General features: G+C 47.9%; 2 protein-coding genes across 6 annotated transcripts in view; one reads left to right on the top strand and one right to left on the bottom strand.

Moving 5' to 3' along the window:
• Nucleotides 1–9,618, bottom strand: part of MDN1 (midasin AAA ATPase 1) — a 165,535-nt gene extending 155,917 nt beyond the window's left edge. For both annotated transcript variants that reach the window (XM_074990884.1, XM_074990885.1), the window contains exons 1-2: nucleotides 9,462–9,618; nucleotides 2,313–2,539 (exon numbers count right to left, since the gene is read on the bottom strand). In XM_074990884.1, the coding sequence (XP_074846985.1) occupies nucleotides 2,313–2,539; nucleotides 9,462–9,560 (326 nt within the window). In that variant the 5' untranslated portion in view covers nucleotides 9,561–9,618. The remainder of the gene's footprint in view (nucleotides 1–2,312; nucleotides 2,540–9,461) is intronic.
• A 420-nt stretch (nucleotides 9,619–10,038) lies between these two features.
• Nucleotides 10,039–12,843, top strand: part of CASP8AP2 (caspase 8 associated protein 2) — a 29,664-nt gene continuing 26,859 nt past the window's right edge. For 3 of the 4 annotated variants that reach the window (XR_012645085.1, XR_012645084.1, XM_074990882.1), the window contains exon 1: nucleotides 10,537–10,620. The gene's annotated coding sequence lies outside the window, so the exon portion shown is untranslated. Of the gene's footprint in view, nucleotides 10,338–10,536; nucleotides 10,621–12,843 lie in introns of those variants that run through there. The other variant, XM_074990883.1, reaches the window with a different exon arrangement.

Below are 12,843 nucleotides of genomic sequence, written 5' to 3'. Positions count from 1 at the left end.
CCGGGGAAAGGGCCTGGAGGGGGCAGGGAGCTACAGTGAGTACAGGGTCCCTGCAGTGGTAACTGTGGCCAGCAGAGCAGGGAGAATAGCTGTTCAGAAGCAGGCTCCACCTGCCTGCCTACCTGCCAAGCCTGGCACAGAAAAGTGAAACTAACTCCCCCAGTTATGCTTCTTCCCCCAGCTGGAGAGTCAGGGGGCAGGGGACCCGCTTGCTTATGTTTCCGGCTTTCCTTTGCTCTTCATCAACCCACCGCCTCACTCGGTGCCCCAGCTACGATCACCTTCATTCTTGTGGTTGTTGCTCTGACAGCTTAGCTGCCTGAGAATAACTCAATTCGCAAATGTCAAACTCACAAGTGTCACGACCTTAGGGTACAGTAAATAATCTAAAAAGGGTTCTAACCCACAAAAAGTTCCAAAACAGGATTTGTTGATACAATGCAAGCCAAATGTAAATTGAAGCCCCGTCTATAATTGGAAATAATACCATTTTATTTGAGCCAAGGCAGGCAATGTAATATCCTTTACTGAACCAACATCTGTTGGTTGAACAAAATTTTCAAGTTACACAGAAGTCTTCTTCAGGTCTGAGAATGGTACTCAAAAGCATCACAACTAAATAAAAGTGGAACAGACTGTTTAGCATAAATAGTTAACAGCTCTTCCACCACTGCATTTTTCTAGGACACTCTGAAGCCTCTATCTATACTGAAAATGCGAGAGACAACTGTTGTAGTGCTTTAGTGAAGACACTACAGCAACAGGCGCGGTTCTCCCATTGCTGTAATTAATCCACCTCCCAGAGAGACAGTAGTTAGGTGGACAAAACAATTCTTTCATTGGCCCATCACTGTTTGCACAGGGAGTTAGGTCAGCATAGCTACAGCTCTCAGGGGTGTGGATCTTTCACCAACTATGTTGGTGTAAGCTTCCAGTGTAGACAAGCCCTATCTTACCCAAACCTGTACAAGAGACGTATTTCAAAAGCTTGTTTTTTCCTCACCCACAGAAGTTGCTTCAATAAATATATTACCTCACCCACCTTGTCTCTCTAATACAGTAGAGCTTCAGAGTCACAAGCCCCAGAGGAAAAGCTCACTTAGTAAATGACACATGCATATTTCTACTTCCAAATGAGATATCAGGCAGTAGCAACACCAACAAAAAATGGTAAATACATTCCACTGTTGTGTTAAATGTAAACTATCATAAAAGAAAAAACAGCATTCTTCTCCTGCACAGTAAAGTTTCAAAGCTGTATCAAGTTAATGTTCAAATGTAAACTTTTGAAAGAACCCTAGCATTTTATCTAGGGTTATGAACAATCTCTATTTCCAAAGCGTTCACAACTAGAGAAGTGGTTGTTCCCCTCTATTCGGCACTGGTGAGGCCACATCTGGAATACTGTGTCCAGTTTTAGACCCCCCAGTATAAAAAGGATGTGGATGTGCTGGAGCAGGTTCAGCGGAGGGCAACAAAAATGATTAAGGGGCTGGAGCACAAGACCTATGAGGATAGGCTGAGGGATTTGGGCTTGCTTAGTTTACAGAAGAGAAGACTTAGGGGTGATTTAATAGCAGCTTTCAACTTTCTGAAGGGGAGCTCTAAAAAGGAGGGTGAGAAACTGTTCTCAGTGGTGTCAGATAACAGAACGAGGAGTAATGGTCTGAAGTTGAAGAGGGAGAGGTGTAGGTTAGATATTAGGAAAAACTACTTCACCAGGAGGGTGGTGAAGTTTTGGAATGCATTGCCTGGAGAGGTGGTGGATTCTCCAGCCCTCAAGGTTTTTAAGCCTCGGCTTGATAATGGCCTGGCTGGGATGACTTGGGGGGGCGGGGGGTTGATGCTGCTTGAGGTAGGGGGCTGGACTCGATGACCGCCTGAGGTCCCTTCCAGGCCTACGATTCTACAACTCTGAGGTTATGCTGTGACCAACATTACTCTCACACTGCACACAACCATTTTAACATTCGTCAGAAGTCAGTTTAGCTGACCATTGTTAATTAGTCATATTACAAGGACAAACAGTAGCCTGCACCTTTTCCGCTCTGGTCAAGCTCTGTGCTAAGCTCTGGTCAAGAGCGGGTCAATTCCAATTTGCCGAAGCAGTACCGACAACTTTTATTTAGGTCTACATTTGGATTTACAATGAGCCTAATTTTAGCTGCATGGTTTTTAAAATTTTAGCCAATGCTTAATTTTCATAAAACGTGCTACCATATATGACAGAAGACACATCTACTGGTGAGTCAGCAGCACCTCATATAGAGAACAAATTCAAACGTTACACAGGATGATATCACATCACTTACGGCAGCAAATCAGGGTGGTCACCAATGAGCTTACTCATTGCTACACACAGCCTTTCATGCAGATCATGGTTGATTTGGCCCCCAGCATTAATGGCTTCTGCATTTCTTTCCAGTAAATCCAGAAGGATTGGTCGAAAGTGACGACCAATCAGCAGAGTACATTCTTTATCCAGTAATAACTGTGCTAACGCATTGAGAATACACTGGCGATCCTGCTGAGTCCAAATCTGGAGGAGGAGAAAGAAGAAAAGGACAAATAAAAGCCAAGATCAGATAAAATGAGTTACTATTCCAACTCACATTGCCCATCAGTATGAAACTCCAAGAGGAATTTTTAGCAGAAATCAGGCAGCACAACAGGAAAGTAGCAATGGCAGAAACAAAAGGAGGTAAAGGACAGAAGGACAAGTTCCTTTACTCCTCATGGCAATCTTTAGGGCAGGGGCAGGCAAAATACGGCCCAGCTCCCTGACTTCCACTTCCTCACACACTACTCAATGCCACTGGCCATTGAGCGATGTGTGGGGACATGGAAGTTAGGGCCATGTGCTGAGGTCACCATAAGCAGGTGCATGGGGAGGAGGAAGGGTTTTACAGACCCTGTACCCCCTCCATTAGTATCATGGAAGAGTATGGCCCTTTACCACTTGGCAAATTCTTGGACTACCTTCTGCCCCATCAAAAATTACTGCCCACCCTTGCTTGAAGGGTTTGTGTGGTGCCTTTTCAAGCAACTGGCAAAAGGAGCTGTAACCACCACAAATTTTCACACTGGGATGGAGACCGTCATAATGGAACAGAGGACCAGGACAAAATTACATGGCTCTAAGACCCCAGGAGAATCAGTCATGCTATAAATAATGTTATTTCCACATTTTTTACAGTGTTTAAAGTACACATTTCTGAGAGAAGAAAGTTTTATTTGCAGTTTTGAAAAATGCTTCCAGCCTTCATGTCCAAAGGATCATTTGTACAAAAAGTGCATCAAATATTCTGCAAAAGAGAACAAATAAGACCCATATTCACTGTCAACCCCAGTTCCTTCCCAGTTGCTTTATGTAAATGTAAACAAGCCTTCTTTCATGTCTTTAGCAATCAGATCCTTTCTTCTGCAGCCTATTGCTATTATCTCCCGGTCATAAAACAGTTCTTGAGGAAACTTATCTCCCTTCTTGTTCAAGGCTCTGTGTAGCCAAACATAAGACAACATACACACGGTCATTCAACTCTCTTACTCATTACTTCAAACAACACAATCCCTCTTAATCTGCTCCTCGAATACCATTAGTTTTGATTTTCTGAAGCTCTACACTTCCCTCACTTCCTCTCAGCTCTCACAAAATAAACCGAGACAACATATTGTTCTCTGACACTATCACAGACAAGGTGACCATCTGTCCCATATTTAGGGCACCAAAAAGGTATCCCTACTTATTTTTTAAAAGGGACTAATTGTCCTGTATTTGGGCCCTCCCATCTCCGACCTTTTCCACCAGCAGCTAGGCAGCTGCTGGCCAGAGAGCTGCTGTTTCCCTGTAGCGTGGGGAGGGCCAGCAGCTGCCACCTTTTTATCGGCTCCCTGGGGCTTCTGAGTAGCAAAACAACTATTATTTTTAACTGCTGTAATGATTGGTAAACTGTACCAAGACAAGGTAAATCAGTAGACTCTGCCCAGTAAAGTAACAATGAACACACCCAATCTTGCCTACTTGGTTTCATGTATTAATTTTATTACCTGTGGAAAATGAGCAGCTGAGACTTTATAAGAGAGGTAAAAAAGAGCAACAGCACAAGCTTCCCCATAGCACTCTCCTACCTCAACACCGGCCTGGAAGGATTACATCTAGGATGAAAGACTAGTTCTGTCTCCAAGAGTACTCAACCCTTAGCTACTCCAAAAAGACAGGTAACAGGAGGGCTTATTTGCTTCTAAGCATCTTTTGGTCCTGCAAGCACTAGGTAAAATCTAAGGTGCCAGCTAAAAGAGTGAAGTCCAGGACCTTCATGGTAGCATTTTCTGAAATGCTGTCAGTTCCACCCACAGGAACAGAAAGACAGGCAGAATATTCTGGATAATACCTAGCAGTGCATAACACTAAAGAAAAACAAGATTAGATATTAGAAAACAAACAAAAATGTACATGGAGTACTTTATTTACCAAAAAAAGTAGTATTGTACACTGTAAACATACTGTATTTGCTGTATTTACTTTCATTATACTGTACTTATGAAAAATGTACCTAAAATTTGATTATGGTAAAATGCTGGTTGTTTGAGAGTTCCAAATGATAGAATGCCAAATATGAAAGAGATTACTGTAAAATTAAAAAGGTAGTATACCTTTTTTTAGATTGAGGGTTGGGGAAAAGCTAAGGAGGTATGGCAGACCACTGGATTCAGACAAAGACATCCTTTAAGTATGACTTTCCTAAAAGAGGGGAACTCTAACATCTAGAAAAGCAGATACGAATGAACTTGGTAAAATACAGACAGGTGTTACAATCAAACAGAGATAAAGAATAATCAAACATTAAATATTATAAATAAAGACAAGCAACTGAAGATTAACAAAATGTACACGTGCTTATATACAAATGGTTAACATCTAAACACTAAGATGGGTGAACTAGAGGGCCTGGCATTAAATGAGGGGATTGATACACAATAATCCCCCCGTATGTGTGATTTCGATTTACACTTAACTCTCATTAATTGGAAGCGCTCCAGCCCCCAGCTCCCTCAGCAGAGAAGAAGCACCTGTCTAGCTGAACCCAATGGAGAGAGAGCTGGGGGAGCTGGGTGGGCAGACAGCTGCAGTGGCACAGCTTCTCCCAGATGGGAGAGCTGAGGAGAAATTGCACCTGGCTCCCACAAGCCCAGGGGAGCCATTCAGACTGCCCCTGGTTCCCGGCTCCTCCCCATCCCCAAACTTATGTGACATTTAAGTTATGAGAGAGTACACAGGAATGCAACCCTCACGTAACTCAGGAGACTACTGTAAAAGGCATCATGGAAACTTGGTAAAGATAATCAAGGAGACACAGATGCAGGGATGTTCAATCCTGTTGAATTGGTTAACCAGTGTGACAGGCAGGGTCAGGCCAGGGTACTAGCTTACCAGAGGAGAGAGAGGCACCCCTAAAAAACAGGAATGGCCCAAGCTAATCAGGAGTTATCACAACAGAGTGGGAGAAGTGGGGAAAGAGCTGCTAGAATCAATTAGGGCCAAGGGATGCCACTTGAGGCTGCTATCAACCTTTTAAAAAGCTCCCTCTGCCCCCCTCCACTCCCACCCAGCAGGGAGGGTGTGGAGAGAGCAGAGGAGGAGGTTGGAGAGAAGGGGAAACAGATAGGGAGAGTCAGAGTAGATAAGGAAAACAAAGACTTTACCAGAAACAGCAGGGGAGGTGAGGCGCTCCTGCAAGGTGTGTTTGGGCTCCCTTCCCTAGTAACTTCAGAGATCAGCAAGTAGCAGGGAAGGACTGGTTACTCAGCTAAGAGGACACCTACCCAATGCCCTTCTATTTAAGGTACAAAAGCCCAAACCCCTGAAAGAGCAAGCGGAACCCATGCCTCAAGGCCCATATCTTTGGCAGGACTGTGAACCAAATAGAGGTCTGAGGCCCAGGAGTGGTAATGACCTTGTCACACCAGTTAAACGCTAGGTTTAACCAGTTCACCAATTAAACAGGTGCCATGGGTGGCTGGGGAGCCTGCTCCAGCCCAGCGTAGATGGGGCTGCTCTGGCCAAGCTGGAGTGCCTGTGCTTGCAGAGGACTCATATTCTGCACCAATGGGAAACTTGTTAATTTGCAAAAATGGCAGTTTTACTTACTATAGTTTATGCACTAGACTGACAACATTTAATTTATAACTGATCACTTCACTCACGCACTACATTTAGCCGTTTGGAATGGAGATCCATCAGCTACATGAAAAAACCAACCTAATAAACCATTTTGCTAGTCTTTAAAGTGTTACTTGACTGCTTGTTGTTTTGAAGCACTGTATGAACCAGTGCAGAGAGATGTGAATGTCTAGCCATTTATTAAGATCAACAGCGCTCCTCTCAAGTCTGTTACACCTAGAGAACATGCTGTCACAGAACGCCACAACTAATATTACCCATCAGACAGCCAAGACAACCTCTGCATTTGTGAAGTTGCCACATCACTTACAGAACAATCAGGGCACCAAAATAAGCAATAATAAAAATATCCACTGAGCAGTTGTGCCAAGGCCACAGTCTGTTTGCCGGGTCCAATGGCTTTGAGACTTCTAATCAGGCCTCCTTCTAAGCTGCACAGTTGCCAAATAAGCCCTATGCAAGGGCTCAGAACTGGGCACAGAACTGCCGCAGCGAGCAGACGCTCCTGTCCTCTGGCCAGGGCAGCTCCCTGCTGGGAGAGGTGCCTTCCTCCAGCTGCAGCAGGAAGCTGCAAAGGCCAGACAAGAGATGCACTCATCTGGCCCCGGCAGCAGGGCTAGATTGTGAAAGGGGCTTTAGTGATGGCAGCCCAGGACTAAGATCTAGTTAAAACAAGACAGCTATGCTGATGGTGGCTGTTACAAATGGTACAAAGATACACTGAAGTCAGACCTGAAAATGTCAAATCAAGCCCGCTAACTGGGCAAAAACAACCGTAACAGAACAAGACGATAAACCAGAAGTCATGTAGCACTTTAAAGACTAACAAAATAATTTGTTAGGTGATGAGGTTTCATGGGTAAATTATTTTGTTAGCCTTTTGTTTTGTTAGAATACAGACTAACACAACTCTACCTCTCTGTTACCATGGAACAAGATGATGGCAGGTCTGTCATGTTATTAACTACTTTGAAACAAGCTGCATTGATACCTTATGAGAAAAAAGTAAACAGAACAAAGCAAGGATACCACAGCCTGCAATAGTGATGGAATGTAACTCAGTTCCCCGTATACATATGTTTGCAGTTCTCACATCCACCTGAAACCCACCCCCCCCAAATGCATGTTCACTTTTAGTGTTTGCTAAATCTGAGAGACTCAGTCCATTCAACCTCACTTTGTTCCTACTAGTGCTTGAGAAAACTGTAATCACCAATGAGTAAAGCTGCCTTAAAAGTAAAAAAGGTACTGCAGATAATTGATTCACAGTAGAAAGGTCTTCCTAACTGCAGCAGAGAAAAATCATTTTGAAATGGAAGTTTATGCTCTGAAAAAGTTTGATAATTTAGGCTTCCTCCCCCTCATACATCTGGAACATTTCCTACTATGTACTGAAATGGGAATTTTGAGACCTATAGGCCTGCGCGCGCGCGCGCACACACACACACACACACACACACACACACACACACACACACACACCTTTGAAACTACACTCATTACAGATGTTATAATACTTAAATTATGCACTTTTATGTGCTCTTACAACACTTCCAACTGAAGACCTCCAAATGCTTCACAGATATTAATGAATTAGATCTCAACATCCCAAGACACAGGTAAGTAGCTAATTTATAGCTAAAGAAACTAAAGCACACAGAAGTTAGAGCTCTTCTCCAAATCACACATATGAGATCACACATTCATTTGGGAAAGCTACAAATAGAAGCCAGGACTTCCTGTCCTTTACTAGGCCACACTCCTCTAATATTTACAGGGAGGCAGAGTGGGAGAAAAACACAACCTGAAATTAGTGGGGCAGGGAGGAATGGCTGTAGGGGAAGAACTGAGGCTCAGGTCTTCAAAGGTATTTCAATGTGTAGCTCCCTTGATCTCACTGTAGCACATGGGTGTCCAACCTTTTGGCTTGCCTGGACCGCACTGAGTGAAGAGGAATTGTCTTGGGCCGCATATAAAATATATAATATAGTTAATGTATGTAAATCACATAATAATGTTAAAAGTTTACGATCTTGTGGGGCCGCATTACTAGCTGTCCAGGGCCACGGGTTGGACACGCCTGCTGTAGAGCAAATTCATCATGGACATGGAAGACTAGCAGAGTTAAACCCAGGGAAGCAGCCCCCAACCTTTTTGAGATAGTGACCCATTTTGACGATTCAGTAAGATTTTGAGACCCAAGGCAATACAAACCCAGTGAGACGGAGGTTCTCCCGGGGCAAAAAAAAAATTATGAATCTTGATTCCTCCCCATCCCTAGGCTTAAACCCCTCGCAGCCTCAAACCACCAACCCCAGGCCCTGGGATTAAATCCCTCACAGCCCCAATCCCCCACCCCAATCTTAAACCCCTACAGTTCCAAACCACCCTCCTCCCTCAGGCTTAAACCCCTCACAGCCCCAAAGCATCCCCCCACCTACCTCACATGAGCACCACTGCTGCCCCCACCCCTGCTGCTCCTTTGCTGGGCCTCCTCCTCCCTGTGGCTCCCCAAGCCCTCCTACTCCCTTACTCCTCCTGCAGCATGGGCAGTTCCCTGACCTGCTACATTGTAATGGGACTCAATTTAATTGGTTTAATGAGCAGATCCCTCCTACCAGCCGTTAAACCAATTAAATTGAGTTCCAGTTCATCAGGACAGGAACTGGGAGCCAGAGGAGTGAGTGGCGGCGGGGGGGGGCTGCAAATGGTTTCTTAAAGAGTCACATGTGGCTCAGAGCCACCCAGCTGACGACCCTTAAAAAAAATCTCATGGTGATCCATGTTTGGGTCCTGACCCATAGGCTGGGAATCCCTGAACTAGGAGGAACAATTTATTATGGAAGGGGACATAGTCCAGAGAAAGGGAGCACCCGTGCCTCCAACTGCAGAGATCTGAAGAAGACAAGAGCTAACTGTGCTGAGTCAGTAAAAAGGGGTTTTGTCCTCTCCCCAATGCAGATACACCTAGATGCGCAGAAGACACCGGACAATGACTGCGACGTGAGAGCCAGCAGCAAACAAAGGCGGAGGGGCGAAGGAGGGGGTCGCTGCGCAGGACGCAGCTCCGGGGCAGAGGCTTCCCGAGCTGGGGCGGGCAGGTGGGGGGTGGGATGTGTCGGGACTTTGGGGAGAGACGTTCCAGCGACGCACCCGAGAAGGGCCAGGGGGAGGCGGGGAAATCCTGGTCGTCCCCAGCTAGCCCGACAGAGGGTCTCGCAGCAGCTTCCCACGCTCCCACCTCAGGCTCACTCCGAGAGGGGCGCGGCCGCTCGCTCACCTGCTTGGCCAGGAACCTGCCCAGCTCGCTGCGGCTCCTCTCGTTGCGCTGCGCCACCAGCTGCAGCGGGGCGGCCAGGCGGAGCCGCAGGGCCTCCATCCCCCCGCGCCAGGGAGCTTTCCAAGCCCCGATACAGCGCGACACGTGGGGGACGAAGCGAGACACGCAGCTCGCGCTGGACAGGTTTCCGTTTCTGGCTAACCGTCATCAAGCAGCGCCGTTGAGAGAGAGGAAGAAGCCTCGCTCCCCTGGCCGTGGGGGCCGGTGGAAAACTACGCGTCCCAGCATGCAGTGCGCCACCGTGAGCTGAGTGATCCACCGATGCATGCTGGGATCGGTAGTTTTCACGGGGTCGCCGGGAGCTGCCCCAGTTCTGCTAATAGCATCGGGAGCCGGGGCGAGTCTGCCCGCGTCCGGTCTCAGTTACCCCGGGTTAGTGCTCGTTTCTACCCAGGCTTGGCGTTCAGAGCTGGCTCCTGCCCGGTGCAAGGCACCTCGCTGTGCACCGACCTAGTCGAACGACACTGCGGCTACAAGGGCAGCGACGAGACCGTCTCATATTCCCCTCCCGCAGAACCGCACGCTGCCAGAGGGGGACGCTCTGCTAATCGGCTGGGCCGCCGCCCAAAGGCACAGCTTGCAGGGAACACTGACTGAGGCCCCGAATTCAGACTCCGATCCTACAGGGGCAGCCGCCTTTGCCCACACCAAGTCGGTTAACTTTCACTTCCTGGCGGAGACTTCGTGCAGCTCGCTGAACGCAACCCGCCGCTGGTGCGAAACGCGTGACTTAAAAGCAAGCGCCGCCCGGCAGCCCTTCGCCCCAGGATGCGGGGTGGCAACAGAGAGGGCCCAGGAGCCCCTCCCTCCCGGCAGGTACACCGGCTCTGGGCCCAGGGCTGAAGGGGAGGGAGCTCTACTGTAAGGGGCGGGGTCTGTTGTATGGGGCGGGGCCGTCGCAGAGGGTTCACTTTGGCGCCAACTGTTTTTCTCTAGAGGCGGGAAATAGTGACGTTGTAAGGTTACGTGCTGTGCGTCCCTGCTGAGTGGCTGGCCGCCGCCCGAAGCCCGCCCTGCGGAACGTGCGGCGGTGACAACGGCGGCCCAGGGGATCCCGGGTTCCGGGGGAGCTGCCGAGGCGGCGGAGAGACGTCAACCGGTTGGTGTAGGGGCGGGACCGGGAGCGGCAGGCGCGCGCCGGCAGCGAGGGGAGGGAGGAATGGAATGGAATGGACCGGACCCGCCCCGCCCCGACCCGACCCGCATTCCGCCTGGCCCCGCATCCCGCCTGGCACAGCTCCCTGCCGGCCACCTCTGGGACAGCCTCGCTGCCGTCCCCTCTGCCCCCTGCCGGACACGGCCGCGGTGCCTTTCCACCTCCTGGCACTCCTCTTCTCTCCCCTTCCCTTCCTGACACAGTCCCACTCTCACCGCCTTCCCTAGTTTGCCTTGCCCCACCTCCTTCCCCAGCCTGGCATGGCCCCCCATCACCCCTGGCCTAGCCTAGCATAGCCACAGCTCCCCACCCGGCATGCGGTGCCCCACTGTTGTCCCTGGCCTGACATTACCCCCCCCCACAAATGTACAGCTGTAGTCCCCTAGTCCCAGAACATCTGTATCTCTCTTCCCCCAAGTCTTGCGTATCTGCCCGTGCCCCATTGTACTGTCATTGACATCCCTGTCTGGGTGTAGCTCATGGCTGCAGTGCCTCCACCACGAATATCACTGGCCTGTCATAATCCCAATCCCTGTTCTTCTGTCGGATCCTGACATGGAATAAGACCCATTCTTCAAGTTAAATATGAGTCAACAGTGTGATGCTGTTGCAAAAAAAGCAAACATGATTCTGGGATGCATTAGCAGGTGTGTTGTGAACAAGACACGAGAGATCATTCTACCGCTCTACTCTGTGCTGGTTAGACCTCAGCTGGAATATTGTGTCCAGTTCTGGGCACCCCAATTCAAGAAAGATGTGGAGAAATTAGAGAAGGTCCAGAGAAGAGCAACCAGAATGATAAAAGGTCTGGAGAACATGACTTATGAAGAAAGGCTGAAAGAATTGGGCTTGTTTAGCCTGGAAAAAAGAAGACTGGGGGGACATGATAGCAGTTTTCAGATATCTTAAAGGGTGTCATAAGGAGGAGGGAGAAAACTTGTTCTTCTTGGCCTCTGAGGAGAGAACAAGAGGCAATGGACTTAAACTGCAGCAAGGGAAGTTTAGGTTGGACATTAGGAAAAAGTTCCTAACTGTCAGGGTGGTCAAGTACTGGAGTAAGTTGCCAAGGGAGGTTGTGGAATCTCCCTCGCTGGAGATATTTAAGAACAGATTAGATAGATGACTATCAGGGATGGTGTAGATAGTGGTCGGTCCTGCCGTCGGAGCAGGGGACTGGACTCGATGGCCTCTCGAGGCCCCTTCTGGTCCTATGGTTCTGTGATTCTATGATTCCCTCTCCCCATTGCTATCCCTGGCTTGGCATAACACACTAAATGGGAAATGACAGCCCAGGAAGGATTACTTCAGAAAGGAATGTGTGTTATAGAAAAACACAAACTGAATCTGAGTTAACAGTAAAATACTGTTGCAAAAAAAGGAAAGACCATTCTGGGATGTATTAGAAGTATTGTAAGCAAGATAGTGGAATGGTGGTGGGCAATTTATGGCCCACTGGAGTTCCATCTGTGGCCTGCAGATCCCCTGTCTGCTCCCCTCCTCCACACGTCTCTCACAATGGGGTGCTAGAGCCGTGCATTTCCTGCTCCTACCCTCCCTCCTAGCACTTGCAGAGCACCGTGAATCTACTGATTCACACTATCATCGCTCTTCCCCTCCCTCCAAGAGCTGGATCACCATGAATCAGCTGTCTGCACTAGAATCACATGAGGGAGGTGGTCCATGGGCCATTACGGCCCACTGAGATGAAGGAGGGCCCATCATGCGGCCCACTTTCTATTCTTGGTTGCCCATTGTGGTAAAAGTAATTCCGCCACTCTGTTCAGCATTAACAAGGCTTTAATTAGAGTATTGTGCCCAGTTCTAAGCATCGCGCTTCAGGAGTTCTGTAGACAAATTGGGGAAAGTCCTGAGGAAAACAACAAACATGATTAAATGTCTAGAAGTCATGACCTCTGAGCAAAGACTGAAAAAGTAGGGTTTGTTTAGGCTACATAACAGAAAGCTGAGCAGGTGTATGTGATTAGTCTTCAGCATCATGAAACTTGATAAATTGTTCTCCTTGTTCACTGAGGACAGGAAAAGATTAATAGATTTGAATTGCATCAGTGGAGATTTAGGTTGGGTATTAGAGAAAACTTCTTAACTATAAAGGTAGTTGAGCACCTAAGGAAATTGTGGCATCTGTGTCATTATCTAATCTGTTCT

This window comes from Carettochelys insculpta, chromosome 3 (genome assembly GCF_033958435.1).
Source record: "Carettochelys insculpta isolate YL-2023 chromosome 3, ASM3395843v1, whole genome shotgun sequence".
In the NCBI taxonomy this organism is placed as follows: Eukaryota; Metazoa; Chordata; order Testudines; family Carettochelyidae; genus Carettochelys; species Carettochelys insculpta.
The sequence above is the reverse complement of the archived record's forward strand: the minus strand, read 5'-3'. Positions and strand labels throughout refer to the sequence as shown.